The 20,458-nt window shown below is 46.3% G+C and overlaps 1 protein-coding gene across 1 annotated transcript in view; it reads left to right on the forward strand.

Annotated features, from left to right (window-relative positions):
• IRAG1 (inositol 1,4,5-triphosphate receptor associated 1) overlaps window positions 1–20,458 on the forward strand; it is a 148,021-nt gene that overhangs the window by 75,815 nt on the left and 51,748 nt on the right. The window contains exons 6-8 of the mRNA XM_038764614.1: window positions 534–611; window positions 7,005–7,054; window positions 12,332–12,940. Coding sequence (XP_038620542.1) covers window positions 534–611; window positions 7,005–7,054; window positions 12,332–12,940 — 737 coding nt within the window. The remainder of the gene's footprint in view (window positions 1–533; window positions 612–7,004; window positions 7,055–12,331; window positions 12,941–20,458) is intronic.

Consider the following 20,458-nt stretch of genomic DNA (forward strand, 5'->3'; position numbering starts at 1 on the left):
CGAGAGACGTTGCCTGAGGTCACACAGCAGGTTGGCTCCAATGATTAGCGGAGTACTTGGCACAGAGTAAGTAAGCGCTTAACAAATACCACCATTATTATTATTATTATTATGCTCCTTGTGCAAACTTCAAACCGTGAAGATGGAAGCAGGAGGAGGAGAGTCAGGAATGTGGCGGGTGGCGGGAATGTTTCACTCAGACGGTCTCAGCTCCTGAGCTGGAGGGTTTCCCCATCCAGCGTGGCTCAGTGGAAAGAGCCCGGGCTTTGGAGTCAGAGGTCATGGGTTCGAATCCCGGCTATGCCACATGTCTGCTGTGTGACCTTGGGCAAGTCACTTCACTTCTCTGAGCCTCAGTTACCTCAGCTGTAAAATGGGGATTAAGACTGTGAGCCCCCCGTCAGATAACCCAATCACTTTGTAACCTTCCCAGCGCTTAGAACAGTGCTGTGCACATAGTAAGTGCTCAATAAATGCCATCATCATCATCATCATCACCATCCATCCCCCTTCTCTGATGTTTTTTCTTTCAGCTGCATCTCCCAATCCCAGCCCTAAAGCCTCCCCGACATCCTCGCGGAGCAGCTCCCTGACACTCTCACCCCAGCCCGGTAAGTCTCTCCAGGCCCAAGTCCGCCCCACCCCTTTCAGTGTCAAAAGCCCGGGTTTAGGAGTCAGAGGTCATGGGTTCTAATCCTGACTCCGCCACTTAATAAGAATAATAATGATAATGATGTTTATTAGGCACTTACTATGTGCAAAGCACTGTTCTAAGCGCTGGGGAGTTTACAAGGTGATGAGGTTGTCCCACGTGGGGCTCACGGTCTTAATCCCCATTTTACAGGTGAGGTAATGGAGGCCTAGAGAATAATAATAATAACAATAATAATAATAATAGCATTTATTAAGCACTTACTATGTGCAAAGCACTGTTCTAAGTGCTGGGGAGTTTACAAGGTGATCAGGTTGTCCCACGTGGGGCTCATAGTCTTAATCCCCATTTTACAGATGAGGTGACGGAGGCACAGAAAATAATAATAATAACAATAATAATGATAATAATAGCATTTATTAAGCACTTACTATGTGCAAAGCACTGTTCTAAGCACTGGAGAGGTTACAGGGTGATCAGGTTGTGCCACATGGGGCTCACGGTCTTAATCTCCATTTTACAGATGAGGTAATGGAGGCACAGAGAATAATAATAATAACTATAATAATAATAATAGCATTTATTAAGCACTTACTATGTGCAAAGCACTGTTTTAAGTGCTGGGGAGTTTACAAGGTGATCAGGTTGTCCCACGTGGGGCTCATAGTCTTAATCCCCATTATACAGATGAGGTAACTGAGGCACAGAGAAGTGAGGTGACTCTCCCAAAGTCACACAGCTGACAAGTGGCGGAGCCGGGATTTGAACCGATGACCTCTAACTCCAAAGCCCATGCTTTTTCCACTGAGTCACGCTGCTTCCCCACTTGTCAGCTGTGTGACTTTGGGCAAGTTACTTAACTTCTCTGTGCCTCAGTTACCTCATCTGTAAAATGGGATGAAGACTGTGAGCCCCACGTGGGACATCCTGATTACCTTGTATTTTCCCCAGTGCTTAGAACAGTGCTTGGCACATAGGAAGCACTTAACGAATGCCATCATTATTATTAATATTCAGCCATCATATTAATAATATTAATTAATCATGAATATTAATTAATCATTAATATTAATTAATAATATATTATTCATCCATTATTGGGGAAGCAGTGTGGCTCAGTGGAAAGAGCATGGGCTTTGGAGTCAGAGGTCATGGGTTCAAATCCCAGCTCCGCCAATTGTCAGCTGTGTGACTTTGGGCCAGTCACTTCACTTCTCTAGGCCTCAGTGACCTCATCTGCAAAATGGGGATGAAGACTGTAAGCCTCCTGTGGGACAACTTGATCACCTTGTATCCTCCCCAGCGCTTAGAACAGTGCTTGGCACATAGTAAGTGCTTAATAAATGCCATTAGTATTATTATCCATTCCTTCAATCGTATTTATTGAGTGCTTACTGTTTGCAAAGCAATCAATCAATCAATCAATCGTATTTATTGAGCGCTTACTGTGTGCAGAGCACTGCACTAAGCACTTGGGAAGTACAAGTTGGCAACATATAGAGACAGTCCCTACTAAGCGCTTGGGAAAGTACAGTGCAGCAACAGACACATTCCTGCCCACAACGAGCTCCCTATCTAGAGAGGGAGACAGACATTAATATAAATAAATAAATAGATAAATACACTTCAGATCTATACAGATGCTGTGGGTTGGGAGGGAGGATGAATGAAGGAGCGAGTAAGAGTGGCATGGAAGGGAGTGGGAGAAGAGGAGAGGAAGACATAGTCAGGGAAGGCTTCCTGGAGGAGTGTGCCTCGTCCAAAGGCCCAGCCCCATGGGCTCACTCCCTTAGCTCCAGCTCTCGACCCCACCTATTACCCCATCCTACCTTCTAATCCCACCCCACAGTTATTCCACTGCGCCGAGGTGGCCGGAAACCATCGTTGCGTCTGTGGGACCTGCTGCAGTGGCAGTAATAACAACGACGATATTTGTGAAGCGCTTACTATGTGCCAAGCACTGTTCTAAGCGCCGGGAGGGGATACGAGGGGATCAGGTTGTCCCACATGGGGCTCACAATCTTCACCCCCCTTTTCCGGATGAGGTAACTGAGGCCCAGAGAAGTCAGGTGATGTGCCCAAAGTCACACGGCGGACAAGTGGTAGAGTCGGAATTAGAACCCACGACCTCTGACTCCCAAGCCTGGGCTCTTTCCACTGAGCCACGCTGCTTCTGTTAACTTATCACTTGGCTGTGCAGCAGGAGGGAAATAGCAGAGACTGTGGCGTAGCACTGGGGTGACAGCAGGGTCTGTACAGATTTATTACTCTATTTATTTTACTTGTCCATATTTACTATTCTATTTATTTTGTTAATGATGTGCATTTAGCTTTAATTCTATTTGTTCTGACGACTTGACACCTGTCCACATGTTTTCTTTTGTCGTCTGTCTCCCCCTTCTAGGCTGGGAGCCCGTCGGTGGGTAGGGACCGTCTCTATATATTGCCGACTTGTACTTCCCAAGCGCTTAGTACAGTGCTCGGCACACAGTAAGCGCTAAATAAATACGATTGAATGAATGAATGGATGAATGAACAGGGTAACAGCAACAGCAGGAACAACCAATCAATCAGTCAATCAATCAATCGTATTTATTGAGCGCTTACTGTGTGCGGAGCACTGGACTAAGCGCTTGGGAAGTACAAGTTGGCAACATATAGAGACGGTCCCTACCCAACAGTGGGCTCACAGTCTAGAACCAGGGGAAACTATGTCACCAAGGGGCAGTATCGGTGTCACTAAGGCAGGGAGCTACTGCCAAACCATTCCTCTCCCCCTCCCTACCTATCAACCCAGATGGGTGGGGAGTCGGGGGGGAAAAACAGCCCCCCAAAGTAGGGAATCGAGGTGAAATTGTGGGGGAGAGTCCCCCACTACTCTGGGACCAGGGACCACTTGAAGGGCCTTTAGAAAACCCTATCAGTCTTATGACTGTGTGCATAGTTCCCAGACTGAGCCCCCTCCTTCCTCTCATCCTCCTCCCCCTCTCCCCCACCTTACCTCCTTCCCCTCCCCACAGCACCTGTATATATGTATATATGTTTGTACGTATTTATTACTCTATTTTATTTGTACATATTTATTCTATTTATTTTATTTTTTGTTAATATGTTTTGTTCGCTGTCTCCCCCTTCTAGACTGTGAGCCCACTGTTGGGTATTCATTCATTCATTCAATCGTATTTATTGGAGCACTTACTGTGTGCAGAGCACTGTACTAAGCGCTTGGGAAGTACAAATTGGCAACATATAGAGACGGTCCCTACCCAATAAAAGGGCAATATCATCATCAATTGTATTTATTGAGTGTTTACTGCATGCAGACATTGTACTAAGTGCTCAAGAGAGTACAGTACAACTCAGTTGAGAAACAGCCTGGCTTAGTGGAAAGAGCCCGGGCTTGAGAGTCAGATATGTTGCCAACTTGTACGTCCCAAGCGCTTAGTCCAGTGCTCTGCACACAGTAAGAGCTCAATAAATACGATTGAATAGTTTAGCAGTCTCCCACTCCAGATTGTAAGCTCCTTGTGGGCAGGGAACGTGCCTAATTATTACTATTGTTATTATTATTATGGCATTTGTTAAGCGCTTACTCTGTGCCAAGCACTGTTCTAAGCACTGGGGTAGATATGAGGTAATCAGGTTGTCCCATGTGGGGCTCACAGTCTCAATCATCATCATCATCAATCATATTTATTGAGCGCTTACTGTGTGCAGAGCACATTTTACATGAGATTACTGAAACACAGAGAAGTTAAGTGGCTCGCCCAAGGTTACACAGCAGACTAGTGGTGGAGTCAGGATTAGAACCCACATCCTCTGACTCTCAAGCCCGGGCTCTTTCCACTAAGCCAGGCTGCTTCTCAACCGAGTTGTACTGTACTCTCTTGAGCACTTAGTACAATGTCTGCATACAGTAAACACTCAATAAATACAGTTGATGATGATATCACCCTTTTGTTGGGTAGGGACCGTCTCTATATGTTGCCAATTTGTACTTCCCAAGCGCTTAGTACAGTGCTCTGCACACAGTAAGCGCTCAATAAATACGATTGAATGAATGAATGAATATCAGGCCCCTGCTATCTTAACTAAGACCATCCAAGTGTCCTTGGGGAAAGCTAAAAGTCTCCAGCAGCGGGTTTGTTAGAAAAATTAGCAGTGTTTCACAGAAAAGTGGCCATATAACAAAACCGAAGGGTCCCTTGTAGCAGAGCACTTGGTTATAAGGAAGCTCTTTATACTGAAGTTTTTACAAAGTATATTGTTACACCATAGGTCATTAAGCCTAATGGGAAACTTCCTTAAATGGAAGTTTTTGTTATAAAGGATTTCACTATAAAAGGTTTTAGGCTTTATTTGGGAAGTATTTTGCTTTGGTATCTAGGAATTTTGGATTTCACGATTATTTTTTTAAAGTGAAAGTTTCCAGGGTCAAGCTTTATTCAGGGCAGAGTGATAGTGAGCAAAATCCCCTGAGCAAATTTCTCTTGCAATCTGGACCAAAAAATAACAACAAAAACATTCATTCATTCATTCATTCAATTGCATTTATTGAGCGCTTACTGTGTGCAGAGCACTGTACTAAGCACTTGGGAAGTACAAGTTGGCAACATCTAGAGGTGGTCCCTACCCAACAGCGGGCTCACAATCTAGAAGGGGGAGACAGACGGCAAAACAAAACATGTAGACAGGTGTCAAAATCGTCAGAATAAATAGACAACAATAATAATAATGATAATGATAAAAATAATAAAAATAACAGCAGTATCTGCTAAGCACTTACTATGTCTCAAGCACTGTACCAAACACTGAGATAGACACAAGCTAATCGGTCTTGAGGGGAGGGAGTACTGGCATTTCATCCCCATTTTGTGGATGAGGAAACTGAGGCCTAGAGAAGTTAAGTGACCCTCCCAGTGTCGTGCAGCAGGTAAGTATCCGAGTCAGGATTAGAACGCAGGGCCTCTGATTCCCAGGCCTGTGCTCTTTCCATTAAGTCTATTAGCACCCGTTAAAGTGTAGGCTGCTGTTTTCTGTTCATTCATTCATTCAATCGTATTTATTGAGCGCTTACTGTGTGCAGAACACTGTACTAAGCGCTTGGGAAGTACAAGTCGGCAACATATAGAGACGGTCCCTACACACCAACGGGCTCACAGACTAGAAGGGGGAGACAGACAACAAAACAAAACATATGGACTGGTGTCAAGTCGTCAGAACAAATAGAATTAAAGTTAGATGCACATTATTAACAAAATAAATAGAATAGTAAATATGGACAAGTAAAATAAATAGAGTAATAAATCTGCACAAACATATATACAGGTGCTTCAGTTGCAAGGCCTTGTTCGGGAACTCGTGAGTTTCTGAGTTAATAATAATAATGATAATGATGACATTTAGACTGTGAGCCCACTGTTGGGTAGGGACCGTCTCTATATGTTGCCAACTTGTACTTCCCAAGCGCTTAGTACAGTGCTCTGCACACAGTAAATGCTCAATAAATGTGATTGAATGAATATTAAGTGCTTACTATGTGCAAAGCACTGTTCTAAGCGCTGGGGAAGTTACAAGTTGATCAGGTTGTCCCACGGGGGGGCTCACAGTCTTAATCCCCATTTTACAGATGAGGGAACTGAGGCCTAGAGAAGTTAAGTGACTTGCCCAAAGTCACCCAGCTGACAAGTGGCGGAGCTGGGATTTGAACCCATGACCTCTGACTCCAAAGCCCGGGCTCTTTTCCACTGAGCCACGCTGCTTCTCTTAAGACCATCAATCAATCGATCAATGGTATTTATTAATTGTTTACTATTTTGCAGCGTGGCTCAGTGGAACGAGCCTGGGCTTTGGAGTCAGAGGTCATGGGTTCAAATCCCGGCTCTGCCAGTTGTCAGCTGTGTGATTGTGGGCAAGTCACTTCACTTCTCTGTGCCTCTGTTCCCTCAGCTATAAAATGGAGTTGAAGAGCACTGTACTAAGCACTTGGGAAGTACAAGTAGGCAACATCTAGAGACGGTCCCTACCCAACGACGGGCTCACAGTCTAGAAGGGGGAGACAGACAGCAAAACAAAACATGTAGACAGGTGTCAAAATCATCAGAATAAATAGACAACGATAATGATAATGATAATGATATCATACGTGGGACAACCTGATCACCTTGTAACCTCCCCAGCGCTTAGAACGGTGCTCTGCACATAGTAAGTGCTGAATAAATGGCATCATCATGTGCAGAGCACTGAACTAAGCGGTTGGGAGAGTGCCTAAAACCAGCCGCTGAATTGAACTCTCCAGAAGTGGGTAGGATGGTGCTTGTTATCTCTCTACCACCGTCTCTCTGTCTTCTAGGAGCTGAGGCAGGCACTGCCCCGCCCTCCGGGCCCACAGTCCCGTTGCAGGTAACAGGGGAGTTCAGTACAGTCACGGGGTCCCGGACCCTTGGGTGGCTGAGTGAAGGGGGAGGTTCAGAGCCGGGGCCTCTCCAGCCACTTCTGGGTTAGCGATGATGGCCGCGTCGGAACCTTAAATCACTCAGAATTTCCCCCATGGACCCTTACGTCACCTCTGGAAAACATCCCATCACCCAGAGTGGTTTTGAGGAAAAGAATATTTTCTTTTCAAAACTATGAACATTGGGGGTTTCGCTTGCAGAAAGGCGAGGAGTCGGATTTAAGCTCGCTTCCCGCCGGGCTACCCGTGAGTCTGTCCGTCCATATGGTCGGCCGGAACGGTCTGTCCGAAGAACGGAGGGCTAGCAAGGCCGGCCTCGGTTTGGGTTCTTGTCATTCAGTTGCCTTTTCCCGGGGATTGAAGAACCTCGGAAGGGTTGAAGCTGGTTTCAAGTGAGTCTTTCCGTGATCCTGAGGAGAAGGGACACGTCCCAGCACTTGGCAATTGTGAGCGCTTAATAAACACCATCAATATTATTCCCTCAGGGCCTCTTTCCTCTCCAGTCCAATCAATTAATCAATTGTATTTATCGAGCCCTTCCTAAGTGCAGAGCATAGCAGTCCAAACCTACGCCTCACTGCCCAGCTTATATAGTAATGATGGTACTTGCTAAACGTTTTCCACGTGATTTATTACTCTATTTATTTGTACTATTCTATTTATTTTATTTTGTTAATATGTTTTCTTTTGTTGTCTGTCTCCCCCTCCTAGACTGTGAGCCCTCTGTCTGGGTAGGGACCGTCTCTGTATGTTGCCGACTTGGACTTCCCAAGCGCTTAGTACAGTGCTCTGCACACAGTAAGCGCTCAATAAATACGATTGAGTGAGTTTCATTTTACTCCCCCTCTAGACGGTAAGCTCATTATGGGAGGGGAATGTGTCTATTAATAATAATGAAGGCATTTGTTAAGCGCTTACTATGTGCAAAGCACTGTTCTAAGCTCTGGTTTATTGTTGAGCCCACTGTTGGGTAGGGACTGTCTCTATATGTTGCAAACTTGTACTTCCCAAGCGCTTAGTACAGTGCTCTGCACACAGTAAGCACTCAATAAATACAATTGATGATGATACTGTACCCTTCCAAGGGCCTAGTACAGTCTCTGCCCACAGGAAGTGCTCAGTAAATATGATTGACCGACTCACTGACTGACATTCGGTCCGGAAACACTATCGGGAGCTGGCTGGCCGGCTGATTCTCCGGCCCCGTTAGCAGCCTGGTTGGGTTCTTCCTCTCCATCTCTGGAGTTCCAGTGAGTTTCCTCTCGCTCCCCCGGTTGCGCCCGTGAAGGGATCAGGGAAAACTGGACAGGGTCGAATCCCAGGGAAAACCAATTCTCTCTCACCAGCCTAACTGAGAAACCATGGGGAGTCGTGACCTATCATTTTAGACTATGAGCCCACTGTTGGGTAGGGACTGTCTCTATATGTTGCCAACTTGTACTTCCCAAGCGCTTAGTACAGTGCTCTGCACACAGTAAGCGCTCAATAAATACGATTGATTTTCCCTCCTGCTGTTCTGTGAGAGTAATATCTCTTCTAATTCCATGGTAACAATAATAATAATAACAATAATGGCATTTGTTAGGCACTTACTATGTGCAAAGCACTGTTCTAAGCGCTGGGGAGGATACAAGGTGATCAGGTTGTCCCGCGAGGGGTTCACAGTCTTAATCCCCATTTTACAGATGAGGGAACTGAGAAGCAGCATGGCTCAGTGGAAAGAGCCTGGGCTTTGGAGTCAGAGGTCATGAGTTCAAATCCCGGCTCCATCAACTGTCAGCTGTGTGACTTTGGGCAAGTCACTTAACTTCTCTGTGCCTCAGTTCCCTCATCTGTAAAATGGGGATTAAAACTGTGAGCCCCCCGCGGGACAACCTGATCACCTTGTAACCTCCCCCGCACTTAGAACAGTACTTTGCACATAGTAAGCGCTTAACAAATCCCATCATTATTATTATTATTATTAACTGAGGCCCAGAGAAGTGAAGTGACTTGCCCAAAGTCACACAGCTGACAATTGGCGGAGTCAGGATTTGAACCCTCTGCCTCTCAAGCCCGTGCTCTTTCCGTTGAGCCACGAACAAGCAGGGTTTCTTCCTGATGGGATTCTTGATTCCTGAAAAATAAAGGAGCCTTCAAGTCCAGAGTTCTCTTCCAACATCTTAGATCAGTTTGGGTTAATATTCCAGTTAAAATGGCCATCTTGGTTTTTCAAGGCCTAGCACTGTGCCCAGTCCTGATCCAGCCCCACCTTGCCTCCGTCATCAACATCATCATCATCAATCGTATTTATTGAGCGCTTACAGTGTGCAGAGCACTGTACTAAGCGCTTGGGAAGTACAAGTTGGCAACATATAGAGACAGTCCCGTCAGGACCTGACCATTCCCAGCCCTGGGACTGGACACAGCGGTGTTGCTGAGAGCCAGATGGCTCCCCCCGGGTTGGGGTGGAGCAGTTCACCGCTTCTTCTTTCCCTCAGTTTCCCCTCCGGGGTCCAGCCCCTGACACCTGCTGACTGAATGAACATTAACAGATTCCGGAATGGCCTCCCTGCCTCCAGTCTGCCCCTCTTCAGCTGCATGAATTAACTTTCTCAAACACCAATCAGAGCACATCAGGCAGTCAGTCAGTCATACTTATTGAGCACTTACTGTGTGCAGAGCCCTGTACTAAGTGCTTGGGACAGTACAATAGAAGCAGCGTGGCTCAGTGGAAAGAGCCCGGGCTTTGGAGTCAGAGGTCATGGGTTCAAATCCCAGCTCCACCAATTGTCAGCTGGGTGACTTGGGGCAAGTCACTTAACTTCTCTAGGCCTCAGTTCCCTCATCTGTAAAATGGGGATTAAGACTGTGAGCCCAAGTGGGACAACTCAATCACCTTGTAACCTCCCCAGCGCTTAGAACAGTGCTTTGCACATAGTAAGTGCTTAATTAATGCCATTATTATTATTATTATTACAATATAACAGACACATTCCCAGCCCACTATGGGCTTACTGTCTAGTCACTCTCCCTTTTTTGTGGTATTTGCGAAGCACTTACTACGAGTCAAGAACTGTTTTAACCACCGGGGTAGATACAAGTTAATCAGATTGGACACAGTCCCTGTCCCACACGGAGCTCACAGCCTTAATCCCCATTTTACTGATGAGGTAACTGAGGCACTGAGAAGTTACGTGACTTGTCCAAGGTCACACAGCAGGCAAATAGCAGAGCCGGGTTTAGAAGCCACGCCCTCTGATTCCCAGGACTGTGCTCTTTCCATTAGGCAACACTGCTTCAAATAATAATAATAATGGTGGTATTTGTTAGGCGCTTGCTATGTGCCAAGCACTGTTCTAAACGCTGGGGGAGATACAAGGTCATCAGGTTGTCCCACGTGGGGCTCACAGTCTTAATCCCCATTTTACAGATGAGGTAACTGAGGCCCAGAGAAGAGAAGTGACTTGTCCAAGGTCACACAACTGACAAATCTTCCAGTGGCTCTTCATTGTCCTTGGCCTAAATCAAACCAGTGGTTGAAACCTGACAATTGATCTCAACGCTCTCCATCAGTTGTCCCCCTTAAAGCTTAACTTCTTAATTTAATTGTCCCTCTTTTCTCACTGTGCCAGCTTTCTCCTTTCCACCTCACAGCATCTCATCCTCATTCATTCATTCATTCAATTGTATTTATTGAGCGCTTACTGTGTGCAGAGCACTGTACTAAGCTCTTGGGAAGTACCAGTTGGCAACATCCTCCCCTCTCCTACTTCCAATTAACTGTGTTCAGCCTTTCTCCCCTGGACCCACTGTGGTCCTCAGCTTCTCTATACCAAACCTCTGGTGAATCATTCAATAAATAGTATTTACTGGGCACTTACTGTGTGCAGAACAGAACAGAATCCCACCTCTGCCACTTGTCTGCTGTGTGACCTTGGGCAAGTCACTTAACTTCTCTGTGTCTCAGTTCCCTCATCTGTAAAATGGGGACTGAGATTGTGAGCCCCATGTGGGACAACCTGATTACCTTGTATCTACCCCAGCACTTAGAACAGTGCTTGGCATAATAGTAAGCGCTTAACAAATACCACCATTATTATTTATTATTGGAACATAGTACTAAATGCTTGGGAGAGTTCAATACACAATACCTGCCCACAAGTACAGTGCCCTGCATACAGGAAGCGCTCAATAAATACGATTAAATGAAAAAGGAGCTTATAATCCTCCCGGTCAGGCTCTCTCCTCAGCCACTCTGTTAATCGTGCATCCTCTTGTGTGTTTGTTCATTTATTTAGCCACTTGTACTTTAGTTTGCCTTGCTTATCACTTTCTCTTATGTGTTTTTTTTAGATGGTATTTGTTAAGCGCTTACAACGTGACAGGCACTGTACTATTACTGCTACTACTAATAATAATAATTATGGTATTTGTTAAGCGCTTATTATGTGACAGGCACTGTACTATTACTGCTACTACTAATAATAATTATGGTATTTGTTAAGCGCTTATTACGTGACAGGCACTGTACTATTACTGCTACTACTAATAATAATTATGGTATTTGTTAAGCGCTTAACTAGGTGACAGGCACTGTACTAAGTGCTGGGGCACTCTATTAAGCGCTGGACGTAGGGGAGATACAAGATAATAAAGTCGGACCCAGTCCATGTCCCACACAGGGTTCACAGTCTTAATCCCCATTTTCCAGATGGGGGAACTGAGGCCCAGGGAAGTTAAGTGACTTGTGTGAGGTCACACAGCAGATGAGTGGCAGGGCTGGGACTAGAACCCAGATCTTTGACACCCAGGCCCATGCTTTATAATAATAATGGCTTTTATTAAGCGCTTACTATGTGCAAAGCACTGTTCTAAGTGCTGGAGCAGTTACAAGGTGATCAGGTTATCCCACAGGGGGCTCACAGTCTTAATCCCCATTTTCCAGATGAGGGAACTGAGGCCCAGAGAAGTGAAGTGACTTGCCCAAAGTCACACAGCTGGCAATTGGCAGAGCCGGGATTCGAACCCGTGACCTCTGACTCCAAAGCCCGGGCTCTTTCCACTGAGCCACGCTGCTTCTCGTGCTTATCCACGAGGCTACGCTGTGTGTGGACCTGTCTTCCCCATAAGAGTGCTCATCTGGGAGCCCAGTACGGACCTGCGATTGCAGTAATTGCTCGGCCACTGCCGTTGATGATGATGATGATGAAGAGGCTGATCCACCCTCTATCCCTGCCTTGCAGAATGCCAGCAAAGGGCTGACGGACCGGAAGCAGAATGATCAGAGGAAGGTGTCTCCGGGAAGGTTGTCTCCCCGTCCCCTTAGTTTGGAAAAGTCCCAAGAGACGCTCTCCGAACACAAGGAGAATTTTGATCCCCGCCAGCCCACAGAGAACCCACCCAAGGGCTCCGCTTCTGGGGGCGACGGTGGGAAGATGTCACTGAACAGCCCCCCGGGCGGTGGGGAGAGTGAGTTGGGAAAGCCATTGCTCAAGAAGCCAAAGGAAAGTGAGTTGCCCTTGAGAAGCTCCCCTCAGGGGCCGGGTCCCTTAAGTGCCCGAGGGAGCGGCTCAGGCCCGGAACAGGCAGACCCCAGGGTCGCCCCTAAAGTCGACCTGAAAATCTCCACGCCACTGAGGCCCCCCCTGCTCCGTGGCGTGCCCTGGGATGGAGGACCAGGAGAACCGGGCACGAGGGAAAAGGGCGTGCCCAGGCCGCTGGCTTCTGAAGAGGAGAAACGCTCGCCCCCAACTCCCAAATCCAGCAACAAGCTGCTGCGATCCCCGGGATTCAAGGACTTTCAAATTCAAGTTCAACCGGTTCGGATGCAAAAACTGTCCAAGCTGCGAGAGGTGGGTTTGTAATCAATCAATCAATCAATCAATCAATCGTATTTATTGAGCGCTTACTGTGTGCAGAGCACTGTAGTAAGTGCTTGGGAAGTACAACTAAGCGCTTGGGAAGTACAACTAAGCGCTTGGGATTGTACTCCGAATCAGGTCAGTATGGGGGTGAGATTGGGCCCGGGGCAACATTCTCCAGAGCCAGGGCCAGTTGCTGCCCATCCCGTGGTGGGCGAGGAACTACCAAAATCGCCAAGTCTTTACGCGCCACTGTGGGCTAGCTTCAACTGATGTTGGCTTCATTGCCATCATGGTGACCAGAAATCTCGTTAGCGTAGGCCTAGTACCTTTGGGGTATAAAGCTAGCAGGGAGGAGAGAGAGAGAGAGGTGGAAGGGGTAGGGAAAAGGGACATGGGAGAGAGGGATCAAGGAGAAAATGGAGAATGGGAGAAGGAAGAGAGAAGGACAATGAAGAGATGACCGCACTATTCTTTTTCCATCACTGCCACCACTGCTACCCACTGACCTCAGGCCACTTCTGCCTTCTGGGAGTTTCCAGTACATCCAGGTGATGTGTTTCTGTTTACTGGAACCTCCTGGCTGAAGCCTGGAAGGACCAATTTGGATGTAGTGATAATGATCATTCATTCATTCATTCAATTGTATTTATTGAGCACTTACTGTGTGCAGAGCACTGTACTAAACGCTTGGGAAATACAAGTTGGAAACATACAGAGACGGTCGCTACCCAACAACGGGCTCACAGTGTAGAAGGGGGAGACAGGCAACAAAACAAAACATGTGGACAGGTGGTAATAGCTTGCGTCACTGCTTAAGGAGAGACTTTACGATAATAATAATAATAATAATGATGAGAACAATGACATTTGAGTACTTACTATGTGCCAGGCACTGTTCTAAGTGCTGGGGTAGAGACAAGCAAATCAGTTTGGACATTGTCCCTTTCCTTCATGGGGCTCACAGTCTTAATCTCCACTTTATACATGAGGTAACTGAGGCACAGAGAAGGTAAGCGACTTGACCAAGGTCACCCGGCAGAGGAGTGGGAGAGCTGGGATTCGAACCCAGATCCTTCCTACTCTCAGGTCCGGGCTCTGTCCATTAGGCCACTCTGTTTCTCTAGTGGCAACTTATAGTGACATCTATTGCCACCATCTCCATCATTGGTGACAGATTGTGACTTGCCTCCCTAGCCTGAGAGGAATTTATCATAGGCCTCGCAGATGGTGGGACAGAATCCCCCAAAGCGAGGCCCTTCTACTCTAGGTGAGATGTGTGGACACCTTTGTTTCCATGTAATGAGACCTAGCGGGGTTGGGAAAATCATTTTATAGAATGAATTTAAAGTCTGGCAAAAAAACTTGGAAAAATAGAATGCACTTTCAATTTTGGTTTAGTTTTCACTTGAGAAGATCATTTGAAAAATGAGTATAATGTAATCAGTGAATCTGGAAGTTATATCGGTGAACTTCCTTGTCTAGAAATTTCTAGACGAAACCCAGGTGATGTTTTTCTGAGTTTGGAGCCATTCCAGGAAGAGTGAGTAGAGCGACCACGGGGGCAAAGCACTCTTTATACCATTTAGAATCTGCCCCAAGTCGTTCTCCGAAACACTCTGATTCATGTTAACCTTGGGTTTCGCATTCCACGGACCTATTTGTTTTAGATAAAGAAAGAAAAGCAAAAACAGTTTCTTACCCTTGTGAAGGTTCTGATTCAGAAATTAGTGAAATGTTTAGGTACTGCCGCTGTGGCCTCACAGGTGGCAAACATTTTCTTTCAATCATATTTATTGAGCACTTACTGTGTGCAGAACACTGTACTAAGTGCTTGGGAAGTACAAGTGGCAACATATAGAGACGGTCCCTACCTAACAACGGGCTCACAGTCTAGATGGGGGAGAAGGCTCACTTCCCTTTTCAAAACCGTCTGCGGTTCTTCGTTATGTCATCCCATCTCCAGGCCGGGGGCCCGTGAAAGAGGGACAGGATAGAAACTGGAAACGGCTGAAAAGCCCTGATTGACAGACCCTCTTGTGATAACTCAATCAGGGGTATTGAGTGCTTACTGTATGTGGAACATTGTGCTAAGCACTTGGGAGATGCCATCCTTTCCCAAAAGGAGCATAGAGACCAGAGGGGGAGATAGACATTAAAATATAGGCAGGGGAAATAGAGTAAGAATATGTATGTAAGTGCTGTGGGGCTGGAGTGAGAATCAAAATGCTTTAGGTATAGAAAGTCAAGAGCAAAGGAGCTGCAGAGAGGAGGGAAAGTAGGGGAAATGAAGCTCAATCAGGGAAGACCTCTTGGAGGAGATGTGATTTTTGGAGGGTGTTGTAGGTGGTGGGCTGTTGGATATGAAGGGGCAAGGGAATTCCAGGCCTGAGGAAGGACGTGGGCCGGTGGTCAGTGTTGAGATAGACGAGATTGGGATTCAGGGAGGAGTTGGGTGTTAGAGCAGTGGAGTGTGTGGTTTGAGTTGTAGTAGGAGATCACTGAGGTGAGCTACAAGGGAGAGAGCTGATTGAGTGCCTTAAAGCCGAAGGAAAGGAGTTTCTGGTTCACGTGGAGGTGGATGGACAACCACCAGAGGTTTTTGAGGAGTGGGGAGATATGGACCGAACGGATTTTTGGAAAAATGATCTGGGCAGCAAAGTGAAGAATGGATTAGGGAGGGGAGAAACAGGAGGCAGGGAGTTTAAACATGGAGGCTCTTGTTAAAGTCAAGGGGGGACCTGGAAAGTGCTTGGATGAGTGTAGTAGCAGTTTGGATGGAGAAGAAAGGGAAGATTCTAAAGAGGTTGGAAAGGCAGATCTAACAGGATTCCCTAGCAGTTTGAATGAGTGGGTTGAATGACAGAGTGAGTCGAGGATAACGCCAAAATTACAGGCTTGTGAGACAGAAAGAATGGTGGCGTTGTCTAAGGTGATAAGAATGTCAGGGGGAGAACTGGGTTTGGGTGGGAAGATGGGTTCTGTTTTGGCCATGTTAAGTTTGAGGTTGCTGGGAGATTCTCTCTCAGATTGGCATCAGAACTGTAGGAATTCATTCTAAAGCTTGGTTAGTGTTTCCAGAAAGGGGTCAGGGAAAAATAGGGAAAACATGGGTAAAAGGCGGGCCTGTGTTATGATGTTCAGCTTTCTGGAAAAAGACAGGGCCATCCTCTGGGCCTGCTGCAGAGACTGAGATAATGGCTCATGCGCCTTAGAATGCTGCTCAGTGTCAGCCTGCTGTCTCTGAGTGTTCCCCAGACAGGCTTTGAATGATAATAATAATAATAATAATAACAATAATAATAATAATAATAATAATGATAATGACATTTGTTAAGCGCTTACTATGTGCTAGGTACTGTTCTAGGCACAGGGGTAGATACAAGATAATTGCGTTGGACGCAGTCCCTGTCCCATATGAGACCCACAGTCTTAATCCCCATTTTAAAGCTGAGGGAACTGAGGCACAGAGAAGTTAAGTGACTTGCCCAAGGTCACACAGCAGAAAAGTGGTGGAGATGGGAATAATAATGGCATTTGTTAAAAGCTTACTGTGTGCCAAGCACTGTTCTAAGCACTGGAGTAGATCCAAGGTGATCAGGTTGTCTCACGTGGGGCTCACAGTCTTAATCCCCATTTTACAGATGAGGTAACTGAGGCACAGAGAAGTAAAGTGAGTTACGCAAGGTCACATAGCAGACAAGTGGTGGAGCCAGGATTAGAACCCACGTCCTCTGACTCCCAAGGCAATGCTCTTGTCACTGGGCCACACTGCTTTGAAACATGGCTACCCACTTTTCATTCTAGACTGTGAGCCCATTGTTGGGTAGGGACCATCTCTGTATGTTGCCGATTTGTACTTCCCAAGCGCTTAGTACAGCGCTCAGCACACAGTAAGCGCTCAATAAATACGATGGAATGAATTCAGAAACGAAGGGCGAAAAGTGCCCAAGGGTTTCGGGATGAAGGTGATATGAACTGGGAGGGAACGAGTTTCAGTCAATAATGTTTATTGAGGGTTTACTGTGTGCAAAGCACTATACTAAGGGTTCCCTGCCCACAGTGAGCTTAGAGTCTAGAGGAGGAGACAGGCATTGATATAAATAATTACAGATATGTACATAAGCGCTGTGAAGCTGAGGGGGAGGTGACTAAAGGGAGGAAATCAGGGTGACACAGAGGAAGTGGAAGAAGAGGAAATGAGTTTCATAGGGTTAACAGGCCAGAAAGTCTCCATTTGGAGTCTGTAAACTCACTTTGGTCAGGGAACGTGGTCTACCAGCTCCGGCTTATTGTACTCAATCAATCATATTTATCGAGCGCTTACTGTGTGCTTAGGAGAGTCCAATATTACAGAGTTGGTAGACACATTCCCTGCCCACAATGAGCTTACAGTCTGGAGGATGAGCTTACATTTCCCAATTGCTTAGTACAGTGCTCTGCACAAAGAAGACACTCAATAAATACCACTGAATGATTTTCAGCCCCGGGATGAGAGAGGCTGGGAGACCAGCTCAGAGAGCTGTGTGGAGTTGGTACCTATGTTTTCGAACAATTTGGTGACATGGAAGAATCGCACTCCCACTGTACCAACAAATCAGTGGCTTTTCTGTTTCCTGTTTCAGAGTAAGACAACGCAACAGGAGCCAGGATTACCATCAGCTTGTCATTCCTAAGGACTGTAATAGCTGAAAATGAAATGACCTTTTTTCTCGCAACTTTTAAGAAGACCTCTTTCCTTTTTCTTTCATTGGTATTCATTATGCGCTTACTATGTGTTCAGCACTGTTCTAAGTGAAGGGGTAAATATGAGTTTATCACATTGGACACGGTCCCTATCCTACATGGACTCCTAGTTTGAATAGGGGGGAATAGGATTGTAATCCCCATTTTGCAGTTGAGAACACTGAGTCTCAGAGAAGTGAGGTAACTTGCCCAAGGTCATACAGTAAGCATTTGGCAGAGCAAGGATTAGGACCCAGGCCCTCTGACACCCAGGGCCACACTCTTTCCACTAGGCCAGGCTGCTTCTCTTTCCTGACGAGCCATCAACAGGCCACCAAAAACTCTGATTGCAACTAACTGCTCCTATGGCTTACTGATGTCTTTTTTCTCCCCCAGGTTGATTTCTCTTACCTCTCAGAATCCTTCCCCCAAGCAGATTTCTTTAAGGCCATCTGTTAAATCACTTCTTCTGCCTGTCAGGCTGCATTGGCAGATGTATTTCTTCTTCCTTCCACGCAGTGAGAGAAATTCACTGGGGAGAAGTCAGATGAGCAGGGGGGTGGAAGGTGGCAAGTCATGGTGACTTCTTCCAGGGCCAAGGCCAAAGACAGTTTATACAGTTCACTTGAGAAGTAGTGAGGCCTAGCAGTTACAGCGGGGGCCTGAAAATCAGCTGGGAGCATCACCTCCATCCAATCTCAGGAGTTGGGGTGGTCTATCATGCTCTTTGGAGTAAAAGGACTGCCTGTGAAGGGACATTTCAGACTATTCGACTCCCTGGACCAGGTGAGATTACTCCAAGAGAACCCTGTACTTGTGAGAGGCAGCGTGGTCTGGCGGAAAGAACGTGGAAATGAGAGCCCCCCAGCTTGTCCCACTTACCTGCTGTGTGTCCTTGGGTAAGTCACTTAACCTCTCTGAGCCTCAGTTTTCTCATCTGTAAAATGACGCTAAAATACCTGTTCTTCCCGCTTCTCTGACTGTGAACCCCGGGTGGAAGAGGGACTGGGTCCAACCTCAGTTACCTCATCCATAAAATGGGGCTTGAGACTGTGAGCCCCTATCCCCCCAGTGCTTAGTACAGTGCGCGACACTCTCCCTCTTCAAGACTGTTCTCCCTCTTCTAGAATGTGAGCCTGTTATTGGGTAGGGACTATCTGTTGCTAAATTGTACTTTCCAAGTGCTTAGTATTCATTCATTCATTCATTCAATAATATTTATTGAGCGCTTACTCTGTGCAGAGCACTGTACTAAGCACTTGGGAAGTACAAGTGGGCAACATATAGAGATGGTCCCTACCCAACAATGGGTTCACAGTCTAGAAGGGGGAGAGTACAGTGCTCTGCACGCAGTAAACTCAAAAAATATGATTTAATGAATAGCAAGGGCTTAAGAAATACCACAATTACTATTATTATTCTTACTATTAACCTGATCAGTTTGTATCTATTGCAATCTTGGCACATAGTGAGCATTTTTAAATTTTTAACCTCCCCATTTTTATGGTATTTGTGAAGCGCTTCCTATGTGCCAGGCACTCTTCTAAGCCGTGGGGCAGATACAAAGTTAGACACAGTCCATGTCCGACATGGACCTTTACTGTCTTAATTTCCAATTTACAGATGAGCTACTGATAGTTAATAATTGTGGTACTTATTAAGCACTTACTATGTGCCATGCACCGTTCTAAGCCCTGGGGTAGATACAAGTTAAGTTGGACACATTCCCTGTCCTACATGGGGCTCACAGTCTTCATCCCCATTTTACAGATGAGGGAACTGAGGCCCAGAGAAGTGAAGTGACTTGTCCAAGGTCACGCAGCAGAGATGTGGTGGAGCCGGCGTTAGAGCCCATGACCTTCTGACTCCCAAGCCGGCGCTCTATCTACTAAGCCTCACTGCTTCAGAGGAGGTAACTGAGCACAGAGAAGTTAAGTGATTCACCCAAAGGCACACAGCGGGCAAGTGAGGAATCAGGATTAGAACCCAGGTCTTTCTGCAGCCCAGGACCCTGTTCTATCCATTAAGCCTAATGGATCATTTAGACAGATAGTTTTCCTCACCTCTCCTGGTAGCTACCCAAAAGGGCAAGTTTCTTTGAGCCTCAAATCTCTATGGAGACCGCTGGTATGCTACTTAGGAATGACAGAGCAATGAATCAACCGGTTCCTGTTTATATGTCAGGTACCCAGATTAAAACCCAAATACCGCTGAGCTGAGCGTTTAAATGCTTCCTGAGGGAACAACCAGGGAACAGTGAATTTCAGAGGAACATATTGAGAAGCAGCCCAGCGTGGTGGATAGAGCATGGGCCTAGGAATCAGAAAGTCTGTTGTGTGACCTTAGGCAAATCAGTTCACTTCTCTGGGCCTCAGTGACCTCATCTGTAATGTGGGGATGGAGACTGTGAGTCCTACGTGGGACAGGGACTGTGTCCAACCTGATTTTCTTGTATCATTCCAGCTCTTAGTACAGTGCCTGACCCGCATTAAGCACTTAACAAATGCCACAATTTTTTATTTTTAAATGTTGGGCTGATTGGGGCCCCAGGTAAAATGGGACCAATTATCCTGAAATCAGATTTGGGGAAGTGACTTTTTTTTTTAAGGGTATCTGTTAAAGGCTTACTCTGTGTCAGGCACTGTATTAAGCGCTGGGGTGGATTCAAGCTAATCAGGTTGGACACAGTCCCTGTCCCTTATGGGGCTCACCGTCTTGATCCCCATTTTACAGATGAGATAACTGAGGCACAGATAAAGTGACCTGCCTGAGGCCACATAGCAG

This window comes from Tachyglossus aculeatus, chromosome 22 (assembly GCF_015852505.1).
Source record: "Tachyglossus aculeatus isolate mTacAcu1 chromosome 22, mTacAcu1.pri, whole genome shotgun sequence".
Classification (NCBI taxonomy): Eukaryota; Metazoa; Chordata; class Mammalia; order Monotremata; family Tachyglossidae; genus Tachyglossus; species Tachyglossus aculeatus.